The sequence below is a fragment of the Diaporthe amygdali genome (assembly GCF_026229845.1).
Source record: "Diaporthe amygdali strain CAA958 chromosome Unknown NODE_26_length_719862_cov_65_716256, whole genome shotgun sequence".
NCBI lineage: Eukaryota > Fungi > Ascomycota > Sordariomycetes > Diaporthales > Diaporthaceae > Diaporthe > Diaporthe amygdali.
The window spans coordinates 439,733-460,978 of record NW_026517046.1 but is presented as its reverse complement, the minus strand read 5'-3'; the positions used below and the strand labels follow the sequence as shown (position 1 = coordinate 460,978).

At 55.1% G+C, this 21,246-nt stretch overlaps 5 protein-coding genes across 5 annotated transcripts; 4 read left to right on the top strand and 1 right to left on the bottom strand.

The window, feature by feature from the left end:
• Positions 1-3,953: 3,953 nt before the first annotated feature.
• On the top strand, positions 3,954-7,579 carry J7T55_010178 (uncharacterized protein; the record flags this gene model as incomplete). Its single annotated transcript, XM_053131376.1, has 5 exons — positions 3,954-4,071; positions 4,205-4,263; positions 4,790-4,865; positions 5,043-7,360; positions 7,436-7,579. 5 exons carry the CDS (start codon positions 3,954-3,956, stop codon positions 7,577-7,579), a joined length of 2,715 nt encoding a protein of 904 aa, XP_052990604.1.
• Positions 7,580-9,350: 1,771 nt separating this feature from the next.
• J7T55_010177 (uncharacterized protein) lies at positions 9,351-11,726 on the top strand (the record flags this gene model as incomplete). Its single annotated transcript, XM_053131375.1, has 10 exons — positions 9,351-9,498; positions 9,701-9,809; positions 9,865-9,907; positions 9,963-10,119; positions 10,185-10,236; positions 10,301-10,555; positions 10,627-10,871; positions 10,943-11,408; positions 11,479-11,628; positions 11,687-11,726. 10 exons carry the CDS (start codon positions 9,351-9,353, stop codon positions 11,724-11,726), a joined length of 1,665 nt encoding a protein of 554 aa, XP_052990603.1.
• A 163-nt stretch (positions 11,727-11,889) lies between these two features.
• Positions 11,890-12,882, bottom strand: J7T55_010176 (formamidase; the record flags this gene model as incomplete). Its single annotated transcript, XM_053131374.1, has 1 exon — positions 11,890-12,882. The coding sequence occupies one exon, from the start codon at positions 12,880-12,882 to the stop codon at positions 11,890-11,892; it is 993 nt and encodes a 330-aa protein (XP_052990602.1).
• A 775-nt stretch (positions 12,883-13,657) lies between these two features.
• J7T55_010175 (uncharacterized protein) lies at positions 13,658-14,629 on the top strand (the record flags this gene model as incomplete). The annotated part of the gene is made up of 1 exon (XM_053131373.1): positions 13,658-14,629. One exon carries the CDS (start codon positions 13,658-13,660, stop codon positions 14,627-14,629), a length of 972 nt encoding a protein of 323 aa, XP_052990601.1.
• A 1,171-nt stretch (positions 14,630-15,800) lies between these two features.
• Positions 15,801-19,796, top strand: J7T55_010174 (uncharacterized protein; the record flags this gene model as incomplete). The annotated part of the gene is made up of 6 exons (XM_053131372.1): positions 15,801-16,716; positions 16,771-16,952; positions 17,015-17,114; positions 17,415-17,729; positions 17,788-18,961; positions 19,025-19,796. The coding sequence occupies 6 exons, from the start codon at positions 15,801-15,803 to the stop codon at positions 19,794-19,796; spliced, it is 3,459 nt and encodes a 1,152-aa protein (XP_052990600.1).
• Positions 19,797-21,246: the final 1,450 nt, after the last annotated feature.

Here is a 21,246-nt window from a genome sequence, read left to right as displayed (position 1 = left end):
TAGTCTGTTGTTCTCAGGAAGTCACTCGCCCGGATCCACGGGAAGCATGCAGATCAGCCACACCTCGCCAGGGTCTCCTCGGTTGGCATCACAGGTGAAGACAGCCTGGTTTTGTGGACGAAGAAGGCCTCGATGTCATAGATGTATAGTTTGACTGTGGAAGACACTTGATAGTGTTTTGGATTTATGGAAATAGCAGTGAAGCCGTTGGGTTGATGTCGCACACAACCTGGAGTGTCACCAGCATGGATGAATGCCGAAGGCTTAACTTCCGGTGTCTTGCAGTGCCACTGTAGATCAGACAGAGGGAGCATACGGACTGGTTCTTCTCCCTTGTCTTGGCTCAGGCTGTCACCAGCACAGTTGAGCCCGAAAGCGAGCCCGAGATTCCAGATTGGCAGGCAGGACGTCGTAGTCAGTTCGCAATTATGCAAGCCCGGTACTCTTACATGGTCTGCTGGTTGTTTATTTTGATATCCATACGGCCACATTCCCGATGTGATCACATGTGGTTGCAGAAGGAACTCGCCTCACGCAAAACCAGACTGGAATCTATCACCTGGCCGGAATCCGCCATGGATATGCAGAGCGCTGTCGGCTCAAGAGCAGGGGAGCTAGGCTGTCAGGAACGCGAATGTGCCTGAGGCTCAAGGCTGCATTGAATGTTACTAGTCCACCAAGGTCGCGCTCAACATTCGTTCGAAATATAACGCTGTCGATGCCGCCACTACAGCGTCGAAAATTGTCTGATCCCGGTCTTGTCAGGCCTAAACAGCCTTGTTCTGCTCTGACAGCTTTTCGTCTGATGTGGAAGATCTCGGACGCCATGGGCGTCGGATCGAAGATCAGTGACGGACGCAGATCTGGATATCTGCGACTCTGGCGCATCCTACATCTTGCGCTGCTGTATCAGGGTTGCCCATGTTTCGCAAAGTCCTGAGGCTCTCCCGCTTTTGCCAGGCCTAGGGCGCGAATGGACAGCATACAGACGTATACAAACTACTGAGGCGCACTGGTGAGGGCTGTAAAGTGGGCCAAAGACCGGATCGATCTGGTGAGGCCGTCCGGATATTTAGGCTAGCTAGCGGCAGTTCCAGCCCTAACTTAGTCCATCGAACGGCCGTTAATGGGCTCGCGAGGAATGCTCGAGAAAGGCATGGCCAATTCTGCGGGAACGTCACTAGACAAAGTCAGTGCTCCACCAAGACCAAAGAATGCGGCGATTAGGGCACGTCTTCTTGTCATCATCACCAGCCGGCGTCAGCACCGCGAGGACAAGGATGCACACTCAAAGATGGGTATTCTAGAAGACGGCATGTGGCCTAGTTCTGAAACCATAATGCGGCTGAGAGCAGACTCAATAGATGTGGTGATGCCTGGCATAGGAAGCCGTTCATGTCACCGGCCGCTTCACTATGCTGTAGCGACTGAACCAGGCGTGATACCTCTTCCCTGTTGCCTTGTGGAGCGTTCTGGTCGAGTTTGATATGCTGGGTTGTCTCCTTGGAAATTGTACTGGGGGTGCTCAACACACGCAAAGGATTCGAAGATTGCTGGTCTGAGCTTCCCCCAAGTCATGTCGTTCAACCGTCATCCCTAGACCAGGTCGGGCCTCAAAAGAATCGACGACCCAGTTGACTGGGCAAGGGCAGGGGCGCGCATCGCCGACGTCAATTGAGTACGTGTCTTGGGAGGGTAGACGTGACGAGACAGGCGCCTCTCGCCAGGCGGCCGCGCGCAGACGGACAGACGGACAGACGGGAAGTTATCAGACTATGCCTGAGATTGACTGGGCGGCTGTCTAGTGAAGAAAGACTGGCAGAGGTGGTATGCCAGGAGTTTGGTTCAGCCAAGACACCGGCAAGGATCGGTTTATGCAAGGTTTTTCGTCAACGAAGAGGTCGGGCAGGGTGGTACCGAGGCCAGGAGAGCGTCAATAGTGAGCTGCTCTGCGGAGTCAGATTTGGAGAGGAGGGGACTGAGTAGGCTGGTAGGGCGAGGAGGAGGATGAGGATGAGGAGAAGATCGAGCCAGGCTGGGCCTTGCACGGGACAAGGCGCGCGCATGGTGCCTGGGTACGTGTGGCACTTCGGTACATGGGTACCTGGGTACATGGGTACCTTGTTGCTCGCATGCAATACCCCGCCGGAGCGGTCCAGCTAGCCAGGCCAGCCCGGGCAAGAGGAGATGGGTGTGGTCACTCGGCCCTACTTTGTGGGGGAGCCCCAGGTAGCATCGTGGCCTTCCCTCCTCTTTCTGCAATAGTGCTGCACACCGCGCCGTGCTCAGCCCTCTCTCTCTGCTCCCTCACGACAGCGCCAAGCGACCTTCGTAGGAGCAGCCGAACAGCATCAGCGCATTGCCTGTGTCTGCCATCACATCATGGCTGTTTGACTCGACAATGCGGGCCGAGCACTTTCCATGAGGCATGAGTGATGAAGGATGATGGACCGACAAGTCCCGTTCATCCCAAACTTAAGGTTCTCATGCAATCCCCCGTCAACCTTGCAGCCGTTGGCGAACAGACTGGACCTCGACAAGGCCGCGTCTGGGGCCAAGGCCACCGTCAAGTCCACCGTCTGAAGACGACTGGCTGGCTACTGAGCATCGACATGACCTGCTCAACAGAGCATGGCGATGCGGCTGGTACACTCCAAGTATCCTACTTGTGTCGCAGCACGCAGCGCAACGTACGGACAGGTACACCCAATTGGTGCTGTTTGCCGCCTCTCACCACAGGACTCGAGCACCTGCAGTACCCGCTCCACTCCGGAGTCGACATGCGCCGAACTTTGGTCTCCATTGGTGCGTGTTGCTTGGTGCTTGACAGTCGGCCACCCCCCAGCCATCTCCAGATCCGCCCAACCCCAGCTTCCAACGGTGTCAGGGTTCATCGCCTAGTCCTGGCCCGCCTCAAGCAGCTTGTGGCCAGCACAGGGCACAGCACCAACTCAACACAGAGTGGCAGGCCAGCAGGATGGCGCAGTTCAGGCCAGTTCAGGGCAGATCATGACGGGACAGGCGAGACCTGCGGTGTTTCCATCATGCAGCAGGACCTGCACACATGGGAGGCTCGCTTGACCGGCGCATACTGTAGGCAGGTCGGCCCTGCACTGCACAGTAGGCGTAGCCCATCTCGTGAGCAGCAACTTCTGCCCCCTCCTCCAGGCCTATGCCCATACAAGGAAAGTCGTAAGGAGATCAGCCCAGGTAGTCCCGGGCTTGATCTACCCCAGGTACCCGTCTGTTCCCAGTCGTACCCCCTGCTGGACTTTTGCTTCGCTTCTGGCCCGAGGCCAGTCTCAATGCCTGCTTCTAGTCCTTCTTCGTCGGTACTATCGTCCCATCCAGCTTAGATCGCTGGCTTCCCCATGGCCGCGAACCATACTCTGCGCACGTTGCGGGCCACTCATAATTCCTCTCACACGCCTCTGACATAGCTTATTTACCTGCCCTGCTTCTTCACATCACCACTTTTTGATATGCCAGCTCCGCGTGCCTTACCAACACCCCGTTGCCGCAACGCCAATCTTTCCTGGTCTTAAACGCATGACTTCCCTTCCGTCTTCCCGCATACTATAGATTGCCTCGTCAATATCCTGACGAATCCGACACCGGTCAGGCCAGCCAGGGAATCACCAGTGCGGAACACTCATGCTCATGCGCAGACGGCTCCTCTTGACCCTTTGAGAGCTGTAAAGGCGCGTGTACGCGAGGAGCTCAAAGTCTCTTGCCGCAGATATCGTCCTACGGTGCCCGAACCAAGTTTGACTCGGCGCTTTTCGAGGTCCAGTGTTTCCAGCTCTCAGCCCTCAAACCGCATCGCTAGAGCTCTGTTCACGGCTCTCTGAGAGTATTCTGGCGCCATTTATCTCTGACTTGTGGACCACAACTTTCAGGATTGTGGGACTCGAGGAGCATCAAGGGTGGAATTATAGGAATTCCTTTTGGGCATGTATCGTGTGGAAAGCAGCGACCAAGATTCCGAGTTTGTGTCACCGACACCTGATGCCACCTCGCCCAAAGTCTGGTACACCAAGGTGCTCTTCGGCTTCCACGTCGAAACTTTCGGTATGTATAGAATCGCCTCTTATAGCACTCCATCTTCTCTCTAGATCCAGAAGCCTGTTCCACCTCACCCCTGTCATCTGGACCGCGGCCCTTACCTCCCCTTGACATTCCGGCTCTCTCCATCCGGAATTAGTGGCTGCTTGCTTCGCTCTTAAGTCTCTGGACATCATCTTCGGCAGTGCTGGTACCACTGTGAGCCCAGTCACACTCTTCCCGCACCAGCATCTAGCCTCAGACAAGTAGACTGTACGCTCCGTTCAGTCGATGAGACTTGCATATGTGCTGCTGACACGCCTCCTTCGACAGTGTAACGCCTCTTCGTATTGATATACAGGACACTACTATCTTGGTCTCACTAACAAATGGTCTTTTCCACCCGCTGACTTCCCAGACGCGGCCTTCTTACCAACAACTCACTGTCTTGGAGTCGCGAGGTCTTAACCTAAGGCCTCGCAGATGGTCCGACCTCTCACTGTGGACATCTTCTCGACTTTCCCATCCTGATATCCCTTCTCACGCCAGTGTCGGCACGAATAGCGTTCAAAATAATTCGAAATGTTGTCCAACCCTCTTCACCGATTCTCGCCATACCACTCTCTACCTTCTTCGACTCTTTTGTCGAACGGCCATGTTCCTCAGGGCCACATGCACCCATCTGGGCTCGACGGATTGTCTCAAGGATCTCATTACGCCCTCCAACATCTCCAGCAACACGTAGGGGCTCATAGCCAACATCTGGTCCGCGCTGGTCCTCAGGGAAAACATAGGCAGCACCCCTATGGATCTGGAGGAAGGTCAGCGAGCGCGAGCGGTCCAATACGGCGAAGAATCTCTCGTGCCTGCGATCAGTGCAACCAACTTCGTACCAAGTGTGACGGTCAACATCCTTGTGCCCACTGCATAGGTAAGCTCAAAAAAGATTACCCTGTCTGTGACAACACGGCCAGCGCAAGATGGGTTAACATGTGCAGAATTCGGACTTGGCTGTGAATATCAGAGGGAAAGGAAGAAAAGAGGCAAGGCTTCCCGGAAAGACCTCGCCCAGCAAGCTGCTGCCCAAGCAGCTTCGCATGGTGGTCGTAAGTCCCCGTCGTCAGGGGCAGAGAACAACCAAGCCGACGAGCACACGGGATCAAAGCCAGAGGATGCCCTGGCGAACAATGTCAATAACGGGAGCGATGGGGATGACGAAGAGGGCTCTCGAAGAGAAGAAAGGCTGGGAAGTTTGGACAGCGAGCCGGACCTGGGAGGGCAATCATCCCACATCGCTGGCCATCCTGGGGCTATGGAGCGCGATCATCTTGAAAACCAAGGTGCATTCGACCCGAGCAGCTATGCCAATATTCACAACCCGTACGACCGACAGGCGATGAACGTCCACATGATGAATACGGCAGCTCATCCTGCCTATGGTGCCAATCAGAGCAATATTTCGGCCTACCCAAACATACCCTACGGCCTGCAAACACAAAATCCGACGGGGTACGCGCCCAATGCGGCGACCTTTCGGATGACGACTAGCCCTCTCAGTGCATATCCTATAGCTGGTGACGGCCCATCACCCGGATGGATGAACATGTCATCTCCGCCTCAACAATACCAGAACCATGTCCCTCCACCCAGCTACCACGGCTCCCAGCTTCGATACCCCGTCTTGGAGCCTCTGATCCCTCACCTAGAAACCATCATACCCCTGCCACTTGCATGCGACCTGATCGACCTGTACTTCTCGAGCTCGTCCTCCGCACAGATGCATCCGCACTCGCCGTACGTCTTAGGCTTCGTCTTTCGAAAGCGATCGTTCTTGCATCCGTCAAAGCCTCGCAGATGTCAGCCGGCACTGCTGTCAAGCATGCTCTGGGTCGCCGCACAAACGAGCGACGCTCCCTTCCTGACCAGTGTCCCCTCTGCTCGCGGGCGAATCTGCCAAAGACTTTTGGAGCTGACCGTCAGTCTGCTGAAGCCGCTGATTCACACGCCATCGGGAGATTCATCGCCAGTTGCTAGCCCGGCTGCTATTGACGGTGCTGCTCTGGGAGGCTTGGGTGTTGCGTTGCCTGGTACAATCAGCATGGAGGCCTTGACTAGTGAGACTGGCCCATTCGGTGCAGCAGGGACTCTGGATGATGTGGTGACCTACATACACTTGGCAACAGTTGTCTCTGCTAGCGAGTACAAGGGAGCCAGTCTTCGGTGGTGGAATGCCGCGTGGTCGCTTGCACGTGAACTGAGGCTAGGTCGCGAACTTCCACAGTCAATGAGTGCACCCGAGAACGAGAACGAAGGAGCAGAAGACCAGTCGGAAGTGTCGGGTCTGATCACGGAGGAGGAGCGAGAGGAAAGGCGGCGCATCTGGTGGCTTGTCTATATCGTGGACCGCCACCTTGCCCTCTGCTATAACCGACCTCTCTTCTTGCTCGATATCGAATGTGATGGGCTCCTGCAGCCCATGGACGACACCGCGTTTCAAAACGGAGAATTCCAGCCCCAGCCCTCGCCACTCACAGATCCTAGTGTGCTTGCCTCGGGCTCATCCGCGTCGCAATCACAGGCAAGGGCCCGTGGTCCTTCGTTCGAATGTAACGGACACAGCATATATGGCTACTTCCTCCCCCTGATGGCCATCTTGGGCGAGATTGTCGACCTCAATCATGCGCGCAATCACCCTCGTTTTGGGGTCGGGTTCAGGTCGGCTCGCGAATGGGACGGGCAAGCGCTTGAGATCGAACGGCATCTGCAGGTCTACGAGCAGAGTCTGAAGAAATTCGCCCAGCGGAGTCTGGGTACGCACAGCACGAGCACGTCGGACGACCCAGATGAGAACCACAACGAGAGTCTCGGTCCTGTGGATGCCGGCACACCTTCGGTGCACTCTGTGCACAGTGTCCTGACGAGCGCCAGCAGGATGACGGAGTCAGAGATCCAGACGCGGATCGTTATGGCTTACGGGACACATGTCATGCACGTGCTACACATCCTACTCACAGGGAAGTGGGACCCGATTAACCTGCTCGATGACAATGACCTCTGGATCAGCTCACAAGGGTTCATAACCGCCACGGGACGCGCCGTCTCTGCGGCCGAGGCCATCAGCCACATACTCGAATACGACCCGGGGCTGGAGTTTATGCCCTTCTTCTTCGGCATTTATCTCTTACAGGGCTCGTTCCTGCTGCTGTTGATAGCCGACAAGCTACAGAGCGAGGCGTCGCCGAGCGTTGTTAGGGCCTGTGAGACAATCGTTCGGGCGCACGAGGCTTCAGTAGTGACACTCAATACCGAGTATCAGGTGAGTACCATCAGCATTGTTTGACCCAACACCTACATAAACAAAGGGCCCTATGCTGACGTTCTGTGTGTCTAGCGGAATTTTAGCAGAGTCATGCGCAGTGCCCTGGCGCAGGTCCGCGGCCGCGTACCAGAGGATCTTGCGGAACAGCACCACCGTCGACGCGAGCTCCTATCACTATACCGTTGGACCGGTGACGGAACAGGCCTAGCTTTATAATTATTCTCAGTCTTTTTCGCTTGTCAACAGCAGACTGACGACGGCATTGTCTTTGAGCAGTGTCGTTTAAAAACAAAACGGTTACTTAGGTCGCAAAAAGTCAGGTTGGGCGGCAAGGCGGCAGCGGCGTTCTCTCCCTTTTTGTTTTTATTCTTCTTTCTTCTTCGACAAGAAACATTGATGATTGATTACCTGGAAAGTAGCTGGTAACGGGCATTGGTTGGAGCTAATGATTTATGGTACACACGAACGGGATTTTGAGAAGGCAGTGTGCGGTGGAGCTCGTCTCAGCTGCTGATGATACCATGGCGTGTAAAATTACTTGCAGTACCGGCGCTGTGCATATTGTGCCTGGAGAGACCTTGTAAATTTGGTAGATAGTCTACTGCTTTCATGACGTTCTTTTCCCCCTCAAATACCCCTTTCTTGTCCGAAATATATCACTTATATGCCTGGTAGCGTCGTGACAGACAGACAGACAGACAGACAAGCCCTTCTCGAGTGGCCTCGAGCTCAGCAAAGAGGGCTGTCGAATACACTATCAACCATGTCGGTCGGCCACCAATCGGGCCCCCACGTCTGGCTTCTCCTCGGCCATCGGTCCGTTGCCAACCATGGCTAGGATGAGCATCAGCTGGCGACCTATAAGCGGTCAGAGGCGGGTGGTGGGCCGCCCCAGATCGTCGGGGCTACACCAGACCAATCAGTGGGCTGACTGGGCGACTTGCTGTAAGCTGAGCTCGCACTGCAAAGGCGGGGTTGCGTCCATCACATCTACAATAGCAGCTCCTGCTGTAGCTGTACTTCGACTCTCTCGACTCCAAGCTTAAACGTCCCCACCCCCACGGCCGAATCGTGCGCGGCCCAGCTCCTGACAGCTTGTGCTACCGACCAACTAGACTACCGCGGTACAGAGCTGCCCAATTCTCTGTCAAGGCAGAATAGTGCCTTGTACTATTCGAGAAGTGGCCAAGCGAAGACGGGTTGACATTTGTGCGGCTTTATCTTAGCCATGTGCGGGCGAACAGGACCAGGATCAGGATCAGCAACAAAAATCCCCTGCCCTCGCCGGAAAGCCGCAAGCATCAATGTCGGAGATCAGCCCATGGCGTAATGATGCCAGTACATGTACGGTAGCAATTGTCAGCATTCTGGAACTCCATTACTACCGAGGTAATGGAGTCTAGACTCGAGTAGACGATGCAGTAGGAGTTTCTTCTCCTGCAGCCCAGCCCACAGGCGAATGTCTTATCTTTCTCCCCCTTCGCCTCTTTGCCCAGATTGCCCAGACAGCCATCGCCAGCCTCAACTGTGCTTGCCCTTGCCGTTTGCCCCCCGAGTCAAGAATCAAGAACCAAGATCTGCCTTGCGGGCATACATGCACCATCACAGGACCCTAGCACAACATCTCCTTGGCAACACCATCTCCGTGATCCTGCCCTGGGTTTGTGCCTCCCACCCGCCCACCTGCCCGGCTTGGAACTCGACTGCTTCTCAGTGAAAAGCTTTTAGTTGCCCAGGAGCTAGTACCAAACGGCTGACGCCGACCGCAGCCAACTCTCGAATCTCATCGTCTTAGGCGTGATAATCCCCCTCCGAGGCTTGACAGCAAATGCACTTCAGAACCGAGTTCTTCAGTCTTCTTCTCAAATCTCTCCATCTTCTTTGAGCCCGTACCGCCCCAGTTTCTGTTGCTCTTGACGCACGTCGAGAAGATATCAAGTCCCTGATCTCATGACCCGAAACGAAACAAGACAGTAACAATAAAAATATGGCATCGTCAACGGGGGTCGACGTTGCCCGTCCAGCTTACTACCCGGCCGACGACGAGAAGGCCGAGGTGGGGAGGGCCCAATCTGACTCTATCAGGTCCACGGGCCACGGCGACCAAACTGCTCGGAAGCTCAAGTCTCGTCATAGTAAGCCGCTCCCGGAGATCGATTCCCCCACTCCCAATGGCAGGACGATGCTGTGATTGTAGGCTATCCTACGGGCCGTCTCAAAGGCCTCGCCCGGCTACAGCTCATGAGATAAGCTATGGGAGAAATGGGTTTCATTCTATCTCTCTCTGTGTTGACGGATTATGTTATTCTGCTCCAAAGCTGACTGTTCACACTGTAGTCCAGCTCATTGGTATTGGAGGTACCATTGGTACGGCACTTTATGTCCAGATCGGCAGGGGATTGTTAAATGGTGGGCCAGCGTCGTTATTCCTGGCTTTTACGATATGGTAAATACCAGCCCAAGGATAGATGGATCTTGCCGGCAGCTGACCACGGCGCCAGGTGCTCGTTCATTCTATGTGTCACAATGTGTATGGCTGAGATGGTATGTCAAGTCACCCCTTCCGAGACCCGGAGGCCACCTACTGATTGTGTCACAGGTGACATACCTTCCGATCTCCAGCCCGTTCATCCGCTTTGCTGGTCGTTACGTCGATGAAGCATTTGGCTTTGCTGCTGGGTGGAACTTCTTTGTGTTCGAAGCCGCTCTGGTGCCTTTTGAAATCACGGCGTGTAATGTGATCATCCACTACTGGAGTAGGTATCCATCCACCTTTAGCGTGCCATGATGGGAGCCTGTCAGTTGACACAAACGCGCCTAGGTGATGTCGTACCTGCTGGCGGAATAATAGCAATCGTCATCGTTCTGTATGGGTGAGTAAAACAACGCAAACGCTATTGTCCAACCACACAGCAACCTTCTGACCCATGCCCCTAGGCTCATCAACCTGCTGGCCGTGCAGTGGTATGGCGAGAGCGAATTCTGGGCCGCGCTGGGAAAAGTGATCTTGATCATCGCCCTGATTCTATTCACGTTCATCACAATGCTGGGCGGCAATCCGCTCGGTGAGAGGTTCGGCTTCAAGTACTGGCAGAATCCTGGCGCCTTTGCCGAGCTCTACCGCACGGGAGACCTGGGCAGGTTTCTTGGTTTCCTACAGTGCCTCATACAGGCCTCATTCACTGTAGCAGGGTAAGCACGACGCGAATTTCCGATGGACTATTTATTGCCAAGATGTCTATCTAACGACTTGCGCGCTGTAGACCAGACTATGTTTCCATGGCAGCAGGCGAAGCTGAGAACCCTAGGGTGGTCATGCCCCGGGCATTCAACGCCGTGTTCTACCGTCTAACTTGCTTCTTTGTCCTGGGCTCTTTGGCCGTGGGCATCCTTGTTCCATACACCGACGAAGAGCTTGCAACAGCGTTCAGCTCCGGCGCGCCGGGTGCTGCGGCTTCTCCTTATGTGGTGGCGATGAACAGGCTGAAGATCACCGTTCTTCCAGACAGTAAGTCGGGAAACCTTGCCATGCTTGTCTTCGCATGACACTCCTTCTGTGTTCTTTCTAACTTGACCTAGTCGTGAACGCCATGGTCCTCACGGCAGCATTCAGCGCTGGGAACAGCTATGTCTACTGCGCCTCGCGGTCTCTCTATGGCCTGGCCCTCGAGGGCAAGGCGCCAAAGATCTTCTTGAAGTGCACCCGAAAGGGCGTGCCGGTCTACTGTGTGGGACTGGTCCTACTCATCTCGTTGCTGTCCTTCCTTCAGGTCTCCAACAATGCTGCCGTCGTCCTCTCCTGGTTCGTCTCCCTCGTGACAGCGAGCCAGCTCATTAACTTCAGCGTCATGTGCTACACCTACATCAGATTCCTCAAGGCTCTGAAGGCGCAGGGCATGTCAAGGGATAGCCTTCCGTACAAGGGCCCACTGCCGCAGCCGTTTGCCGCATGGTATGGTCTTGTTGGCTGTTTCATCATGACATTTGTGGGAGGTTATACTGTGTTTTTGCCGGGTTCGTGGGACGTGCCGACTTTCCTATTCTCGTGAGCTTCCCCTCCCAACAATTTCACTTACCTCGAAGCTACCTTACCTAACCGAATCTGTAACCACAAGCTACACCATGATTGCGGTTTGCCCTCTGCTATTTATTGCTTGGAAGCTGTTGAAGCGGTCCAAGTTCTATAAGCCAGAAGAGGTCGACTTGGTCAAGAACCTGGACGAGATCGAGGAGTATGAGGCGAGTTTCGTAGCGCGGCCTGCAAAGTATGTTGGACCACCCACAATTCTGCATCGCTTCAATGCACTGACATACGATTTACAGGAACGCATTTGAGAGAGCGCTGGATTTTCTCTTCGGATAATTGACCAGGCATTCCAGCCCAAGAATGATTCCCAGGGACGTAATGAAGGCATTGCATTCAGATTAAGGTCTGCCAGCAGTTTGATACTGCAGCTCAAGTCTCTTCGATGGTCTTCACGGATCGGCGATTTGTGAGAATGTTTTGGGACACTGGCATACTTCTATTATTCAAATGTACTTAACGGGATAGAGCAAGAAACTGCAAAATTGGGCATGTCAACAACCTCTGTCATCCGCAGACTCGCAGCGACACTTGCTAGCATATAGCCCTCTACCCTCGTCAAGCCCTTGGTCTTCTCCAGCCAGTCAATGAGGCCTCGAAGTGCCATCCTAGCAGCCTCCCTGGGGTCCGCGTGGATGCCCAGAGCAGCGTAGGTCCCCTTCAGGTCGTCCTCGGCGACCTCGCCCGTCCGCGGCGGCGTAGTATAGTGCGGGCACGAGAGCTCCAGCCAGCCTTCCGCATCCTTCTTGATGACGCTCAGCTTGACACTTGCCTTCATCGGCGTCTCTATGGCCGTCCCGCAGACCTCCCCGTCGCCCTGGGCTGCGTGCCCATCCCCGCAGCTGAACAGAGCGCCAGGCACCTGCACAGGAAAGTAGACCGTAGACCCCACTCCCAGGTACCTGGTGTCAACGTTGCCCCCCGATAGCGCGTAGGGAGGAATGGTGCTGAATTCGCCCTGTTCGGCCGGCGCGATGCCCAAAACGCCCAGGAACGGCCGCACAGGGACGGAGATCCCAGGCTTAAATACAGCCCGGGGAGGACCGCTTGTGCCTGTGATCCCGGGGAGCAGCGACTTCCCGGCGATGTCCCAGATCTTGACGTGCTGCTCTGGGAACTCGTCGGCAAGCAGACCGAATCCTGAGAATATGGCAGTCCAGCCGTAGTCTGCTGTCGCTAAGGACTGGACCTCGACCTTGAGCACGTCGCCTGGCTCAGCGCCTTCGACGTAAATAGGCCCAAAGGCAGGGTCTACAAGGCTGAGGTCGAAGGTTGAGAGGCACGTGGCCTCGTTGTCAGGGCGTATCTGGTTGTTCCCGCCGTCTTTGAGATCAAATGTGATCTCGGCGCCGGAGGGTACTGTGAGGACTGGCGCGAGGGCGTTGCTCCATTTTAGGTGTGCCTTAGAAGGCGGGATATGGAAGGAGTGTGCCATGGCCCTGGGTTGTCATCTAGTCACAAGTCTCGTAAGGGGGCAAGTTTGTGGGCAGCCCTGGTGGCCTGTAGGGTCAAGGTCAGAGACGAGCATGAAGTCGTCTCCAGACGGGAACGGCATCCCCGCATATGCACAATGTATGCATCTTAATCTTGGTCAAATAACGTGACGTCGCGCTTGCGCATGTCTAATCTCTTGCATCACCTTGCTCGAACGAGATCGGACTAGATGTGCTGATTAGATAATGGTAATCCTGAGTGGTGGTTGCGGTGTTCGGGACCCGTGGACTTGGAGACGACATTGATGCTGGGTGACGGGTTCCATAAGTGCTACCCTTAGTTCCAAGCTTCTTTGCCAAGTAGGGGCGCTCTTACAGGGCACTTGCCAGCAGATGGCGCCCACCCAGAACGTGCCGAAAGCAGAGGCTCAGGGCCGACTTAGTCGGCGTCGTCTAAGCGCAGAATGCGATATTTCATATCTATGCCAGTCTAGGCAGTTCCACCAAACTCTTTTGATTAAGAGTCGCGATGAACAAACATGATGCAACTACTTCATAAACGGCACTCGAGAGAACCCGTGCCCGTGGCTCAGATGAGCTGAGACGTCCTTCTTCACTCAAATTTGCAAAACCTTGTGCGACATTGAGCTGACCGAAAACTTGACAAAAACTTGGTCGCGAGTTCATTGACTCAGCCAGCAGCCGAGAACAACCTGGGAAATACGCTGAAGGACTCAATTCAAGTCGACTCGCCTCAAGGTCATAATCACTATCAAAATGGCCTTCACAATGCACTCCCATTCGGGGCAATTCTGCCCCGGCCACGCCAAAGACCAGCTCGAGGATGTAATACAGCATGCTATTAGCATCGGCTACAAGACGATGGCCCTGACAGAGCACATGCCTCGCACCGGCCTGGAGGATCTGTACCCGGAAGAGCTTGACGATCCTGAGGGCTCACTAGCAGCCCTAATGCCCCGCCACGAGGCCTATCTGCTCGAGGCCCAACGCCTACGGGCAAAGTACGCCGACCAGATCCACATTCTCATCGGCTTCGAGGGCGAGTTCATACGGCCGGATGCATACGGCCCTCTGGTCCGCGAGCTTGCCTCCCACCCAGCCATCGACTACTTCATGGGCTCGTTGCACCACACCTGCGGCGTGGCCATCGACTTCGACAAAGACTACTACGGGAGGGCGAGGGACGCAGCCGGCGGGACCGAGGAGCTCCTATATGCGAGATACTACGACGAGCAGTACGCCATGCTGACGGCGCTGGAGCCGAGGGTCGTGGGCCATTTCGACCTGATCCGCCTGCTGAGCGAGGAGCCCGGGCGGGACTTGCGGACCGCGTGGGCTGAGAAGACGCCGGGGCCCGAGGGCGCCGTGTGGGACAGGGTGGTACGCAACCTCCGGGCGGTCAGGAGCTACGGCGGCTGGTTGGAGTGCAACAGCAGCGCATTGCGGAAGGGCCTGGCCGAGCCGTACCCCGCCAGGCCAATCGCCAAGGAGTGGCTGAAAATGGGAGGCAAATTCACCATGTCGGACGACAGCCACGGTATCGCACAGGTCGCCACAAATTACTTGCGAGCGCTGGACTACCTCGAGTCCCTGGGGGTGACCGAGGTGTGGACGCTGCAGAGGGAGGAGACTCACTCTGACGTCCAGGGTGGCAAGAAGGCAACGCTGGTGGAGAAGAGTGTCACCCTCACGGAATTCCGCGAATGCTTGCTGAGTAAGATGAACTAGAAAAATGGGAGGGCATTCGCAGCAGTGAACACTCTTCAGTCTACTGTGTTACGTCACAGGACGAAAGTTGCGTGCTTAGATTAGACGTCAGTCTTCAGAAGACGACCAGAAGAGGACTAGAAGAACTCCAGGCTGGGTCGCCGTCACTGCGAGTCTGGCCTTGCTCATGCCAGCCGCCGCAGTCGCCGACTAGAATAGACGAAGGAATAGATCAATGCAATGGACGAAATTCAAGCCACCTGCCTCATATAACATTAGCCCGTCTGACGGTACTGGCGCTCCAACGGTGAGCATTCAACGGTCACACCAATGGTTTAGCAATCACTGTACCTGGGTAGTTTAGTAAGCCGCACCGTGAACAGGCCCGCTACCGGAGGACGAGATAGTACGGGAGGCTTTCATGCAGCAACATCCGCGGCAGTCAAGGTAGCGACTTAACAGTTCCCCAGCCGCCAGCCGAGATGTGGGGGCAGACCGGAGCCACTACACCAGAACGGGAACACGAAGGGCGTCGGCTTGTCAACCGATGACAGCAATCGGGGCCGGCTTCCTGGCGGCCAGCCTGAGAAGAGAGTGAATATGGATCGAATCGGAGGCAGCGACGACGACGTCGGATTGTTTGCAAGGCTGATTGGACATGCAGACACGGTGGCAGGTCATTCACCACCCACAGGCTCTTGCTCATCCTCGACGACACAGCTGGAATAAAGAAGAACGTTGTCTTGTCAGCTACAACTTCTTGTCATCAGACTGCTCCTCAACCTGGACAACATCGAGCTCTCTGGATCAGAGGCTCGAGGAGAGAACCTCATCGCCAGAGAGGGCTGGGTCACCGGCCTTTTATATCCTGTCAGGGACATCTCTCACCTCAAATTGCCTTCCTATCTGGTACGGGGTCTTGTCCTCGATCGGCCTCGGAAGTACAGGCGTTACTTACATCCCTTCCTGCTTCTTCACAAGCCGAGCTTTACCCAAAGGGCGCTCCAATCAACACGACAAGTCTCCTGAGGCATTCCCAAACCGTCATTGTGAATGGTCAGCACTCATCTAAACATTTGTTTGACATCCACTTCTCTGCACCCGGATCCATCCCGCCCTGCAGTTCTGTCCCGGGAATTCCCTCCGATACGACGCCCTTCTTGTAGTTCACGCCCTGGCACAGTGACCAAGAATGCCTACCATTCCCGAAGACTCCGTTATGGAGGACTTTGTCCACTGGGACAAGGCTGAACCCGCTCTAGGCTTGGCGGATACGGCTCCCTCTTCTGGAAAAAACCTCGACTTCCAGCCTGTCCGGGAGAATCAAGACTTCGATCTTGCCCTGGCAAATATCGATGGTGATGATTTCTCTTTCTGGGCCCTGGAGCATTTCGAGACGAGTAATCTTGCTCCAGCAAGTGCCCAGACTGGACCACTCCCCATTGGGAAGGCGTCTAATGTTGCTGCACTCGACCTCTGCGAATGCCCAGACGATCCATGCGATAGTTGTGAGGCGTCAGGCTTCGCCTGCAAGAGGCTAGAGGAAGGCGAGTATAAGGGATATTGCACGACCTGTGTTGCTCTTAAAAATAACTGCAGCTTCGGTCTCGCACCCTCGGTCGCCACATCCACAGAGCCATTTCCATCGAACCAATGGCCTGTTTCGGGCCAACATGGCAGTGTCCTGCGCGAAGATGTCAACGCACTTCGAAGCTCGTCATCTCCAGACTTGGAAATACTCGTCAACGGTGCTGAGTCCCTGCAAGATAACAGCCCCAACCCTCCAGCTGTGCCCAAGATAGGTGCAAGATTCAGCAGAGAATCTGTACGGATTCTCAAGGCCTGGTTGTCCACCCACTCCACTCGGCCATACCCAACAGACGATGAGAGGGAGACTCTGCAACGACAGACTGGTCTCAACAAGACACAGATCGCAAACTGGCTCGCCAACGCCCGTCGGAGGAGCAAAGGCAAATTTCAGCCCACCAGATCAGCGTCTCCAAGTGTGCGTGGCTTCTCTGGTGCCATGGAGATCCCTCGGAGAAAAGCCACGCCTTCATCATCAGAACATATGAACCCTCTGCAAAGATGGCAGAATTCCCCTCCCGGTAATGACCAGACTCTCGTACCCTCGGCGATGATTACTTGCTTACTTTGTCCAGAAAATGAACCTGCATCTGTGACTGCTATCGCCTCAGCTATCCTCAACAACTCTAATTCTTCTGGTCTTGACAGCCCCAACAGTATGAGCTTGAACTACAACTTCACCGACGACGACGCCGACAGATCTTGCAAGGGATCATCTGCCAGCAGCTTTGGCACCTCACCTTCATCCGCTTCCTTGGTCTCTGGGTTCTCCCACCACTCACGGGGCTCATTTGGTTCATTCGGATCAATTCAACATAGAGGACGTCGGAGACGCAGAAGAAGAACTGCCCCGAAGCAAGGAGACGAGACAGTGGGCTTGAACACGCCGCTGAAGACTTTTCAGTGCACGTTCTGTACAGTATGTCACACCCCCACATTCTCTCATCAGCTGCCTCCGCCAACTTGATCCACTGTCACATCTGTTTTCTCCCCCCTCGCCTGGTCCTGAGGTGGACACGCAAGTCATCTATCAGGAGGCACTAACAGACATAGGAATCCTTTCGTACGAAGCATGATTGGCAGAGGCATGAGAAATCATTGCACTTGTCATTGGAGCGATGGGTATGCTGTCCGAAAGGCTCAAGAGTGCCTAATCCAGACTCGGGTCAGCTTTGCTGTGCGTTCTGTGGTGTATCGCAACCCGATAATGCACACTCAGAGAGCCACAATTTCACAGCGTGCCAGGAGCGCCAGCTGGATGAGCGGACATTCTATCGGAAAGATCACCTCCGCCAGCACCTGAAACTTGTCCATAATTCCAAGTATCTCAGCTGGTCAATGGATTCGTGGAAAGCCGCCACACCCGACATCAAGTCGAGGTGTGGATTCTGCGGTCTAAGCCTTGCAAGCTGGGGTCTTCGGGTGGACCACCTTGCTGAACATTTCAAAACAGGCTCTGACATGAAAGACTGGAAAGGCGACTGGGGCTTTGAGAATTCGGTCTTGTCAAATGTGGAAAATGCCATGCCGCCATGTACGATCATTCTCTGAACTCGGTTTTGCCGACCACGTAAAGCTGATTCGCTTTCTAGGGTTCATCCATCAAGAGAGACAAAGTCCTCTACCATTCCAGGCCAGCCAGCAGTCACCAGAGTCGCCCCGGAATGCGTACGAATTAATCAAGATTGAGTTGGCGTACTACCTCCGGAATACCCGAGACGCGATGGGCGCCGCCCCATCAGATGACGAGATGCAACATGAGGCGTGTCGCATCATCTATGCCGCAGAACCCCTCTCTCATGGGGGCCAGGTGTCCGAAGCCAGTTGGTTCCGAGATCTATTGCTGTCTTCCGATGAAATCAAGAACAGGGCTCAATTGAGTCGTTTACGCGGTCCCGCAGAAAATTGCTTGGGACGACTACAGATCAATGGGCAAGAACGTATCTTCGAAAATTGCCCAATGGAACATCAACTCAACGAATTCGTCAAGGCTCGAACACTACTTGGTCTGAATACCATGGACTACGAGCTGCAGGTGGAAGCTTGCAATATCGTTGGTCGAATGGAGGAAAAATCCATCATGCCGTCAGAGGATGTCGCGAACTTCGTGCTACGCCTGATATACAAAGACCCATCATGGATGTCTGGCTTTCGTCAGCGAGCTGGTCTGCCCACCCCTAACGAAGCCCTGGATCCCAAGGGCCAGTCCGCCGTCAACTCTACAATCCACAACTATTCGCAACTGGAGATAGAATTAGCAGAGTTCACGAGAAACCAACGTGCCCTGGGTAGTTCACCAACGGATGATGAGCTCCGAAGTCACGCGCGTTGCGTTGTATACAAGTGTAGTCAGTCCCAGAATGAGACCGCGGCCGACAATACAGCGTGGCTAGATGCTTTCAAACAACGGCATCTTCAGGCAGAAACCAGTCAGACATCGCCATCGAACAGCAATTCCCCGACACATACACTCGAACCACTCATGCCTGGTCCGAACACCACACGATCCAGTGCAGCAGGCCCTACCTTCTCTCCCTTTAGCGGATCAGGCACAAATAGCCCAGCAAACGCGCATTGCCCCGAGTCATCTTTGATGTACGGCATGAAGCGAAGCCAACTCTTCCCTAATGGGTCTGGCAATTACCGTCAACTTGTCCGCGAGCTCGCTCGCCACGTGGCTTCCTCCATGTCGCCGAATAACCCGAATCGGCACGTCCCGACTGATGAAGAAATCCGTCACCAGGCCCGATGGATTCTTTACGACGAGTGAGTTCCAGAACAATTTCAAGAGCTGTACGGATTGTGCGCTGACAGACGCTCCTCGCCCAGTGACGATCCTTTCAATGTTACACCCGCAGATAGTGCCGAATGGCTCATCCGTTTCAAGCGATCCACGGGTATTCTGCCTGCCACTGACGGGCCCGGCCTCCCCAATGACTTCATTGGATCCGGCCTACAAGCACGGCTGCAGGGCACTCACTCGGCCTCTGATTCACCGAAGTCTACGATGCTCGCGCATACGCCGTTCATCGGGCAAAATGCCTCAGAGAGCCATGGCTTCAATACCGACTTCAACGTGTTCAGCAGTCAAACGTACGGAAATCCGGGCCTATCGGGCCCAAGCAATCCGGGAGCCGTGTTCAGCAGCCAGGATTTCGAAGACAAGCTCGTCCAGTTTGCCGTCGCCGAAGTTGCGACTTCAGGTCGCATGCCAGCCGACGAGGCTCTCACAGCTCGGGCGAAGGAGATTCTAGGTTTCGAGGTTTGGCAGGCGGAGGCCACACCCGCGGACGACCCTGAACTCCTGGGAAGATTCAAGGTTCTGGTTGTTGACAAAGTGAGGACGGTCCTAGGGGACCCGGGCGACGGCAACCACAGCAACAAGCACAGTAGCCCGATTCAACATACAAGCACAATCTCCAGCCCATCCCCTACGAATCATCATTCAGAACGTGGAATGGACGCGATAGACCCTGGGCTTCTGCCGGACCTCCCGCCAGCTGGTGCTGACAGGAAGAAGAGCAGTGTTTCGCCGCTGCCGGGAGATGTGCAAGTTGCCATCTCTGAAGCGAGACTTGATGAGATCTTGAGAGATATTTGATGGTGGGAATAGTGGTCATGGCCATGGAAATGACTTTCGTGAGCGGAACAGCAATAGCGCCGGCGCTCTAGGCGTCTACGGTGTCGAATTTCGAAGAGGGCAAGCAGACCTGCCCTTGAATATAGCCATCTATATACACCTTCTCTTTCCAGGCTTCGGGATGAGTCCGATTCAAACAGGGCTTACAGTCCCCAAAGACACCGTCTAAAATTTGAAGCACGACGCTGGTCATCACTGTCATTAGTCTGGTATCGTCAGGCCGCTGCCGCTACTGGGCCGGAAGCTATGATTCTTCTTCCAGATGTCTTTGTTCCTGGGCCACCGTTCTCCCAAAAGAAGGGCTCTAACAGGAATATCGGCACTGAGCACACCGCCAGCAGATGGTAGCGTCTAGACAGCCCGTGCTATTGCGCAAGGGCACCACATTCCACTCGATTTTACAGCAATGTTAACGAGGCAAGGATATGCTACACCCAGGCTCATCAATTACGGCAAGCGGAATAGTTGCAAGTTGCGAGCGCGCGCGCGCTCGATGGAATCGGTAGAGAGCCAGAGCAGACCTGCAGCTCCTCGCATGTGTGACCAATCTCGGCCGGGCCATCTCCTGTCGTCAGCGGTCTTGGAGGGCAGGAGACGGCGGTCGAGGCATGCAGACGACAGATGCAAGACGTGCGATGCTGAACAGCCGAGCCGCCCTTGCTCAGGTTCCATCACCCGAGGCCCAGGGACAGAGAGGTGAGAGGCTGGCCGAGCTCGGCCACAGGCAGAATGTGTGCGTTCCATCGGGTGCCGCAAGCGTTGAGACGTTGAGACGCTGCGAGAGGTGATTTGGTCTTGATCGTGGCCCATGGTCGACTGATGGCGGGGGCTGCGCCTTTCCTAATACATAGCTACATAGCTGCCGAGCTCCACCACAAATCCACACCTACTACTGGCCATGCACCTGTGGACACACACAGACACACCACCGAGGCGTCCCTCTACCCCACAGCCTCTCCTCCATTCCCCGCACGGAAACCCTGCTGCGAGGTCACAGTGACCTGCAAAACGTTGGAAAAAGGCCTGTCATCACGCGAGCTGCGGTATTTCTCCCCCACATTATCCAGGTACCTACGAGTTCTCCACCACAGTCTACTGTAGTCCACAGCAGTAGCAAGGTGCGGGATGAACGAGGTCGGCCGGACACTTGTCCTGATCCTCGCCATGTTGCGGCACTACCAGCGAGCCCAAGCAGTCCGGCACTCCTTGGGTTCGCCAGCGAGAGCCAGTCGCCTGTTCCTGTTTGGCTCGCCTCTGCTCTCGTCCTTTTCTTCCTGGTCCTCGGGGCGTCAGAATCCTCCGCCCCAATATCACCCAAGTCCCGTCGTCAATGCGACGCCAGGACAAGGAGGGCACCCCTGGCTAAATGCAAAATACCAGAACTCCCATCTATCCGGGACGAGCCCTGTCG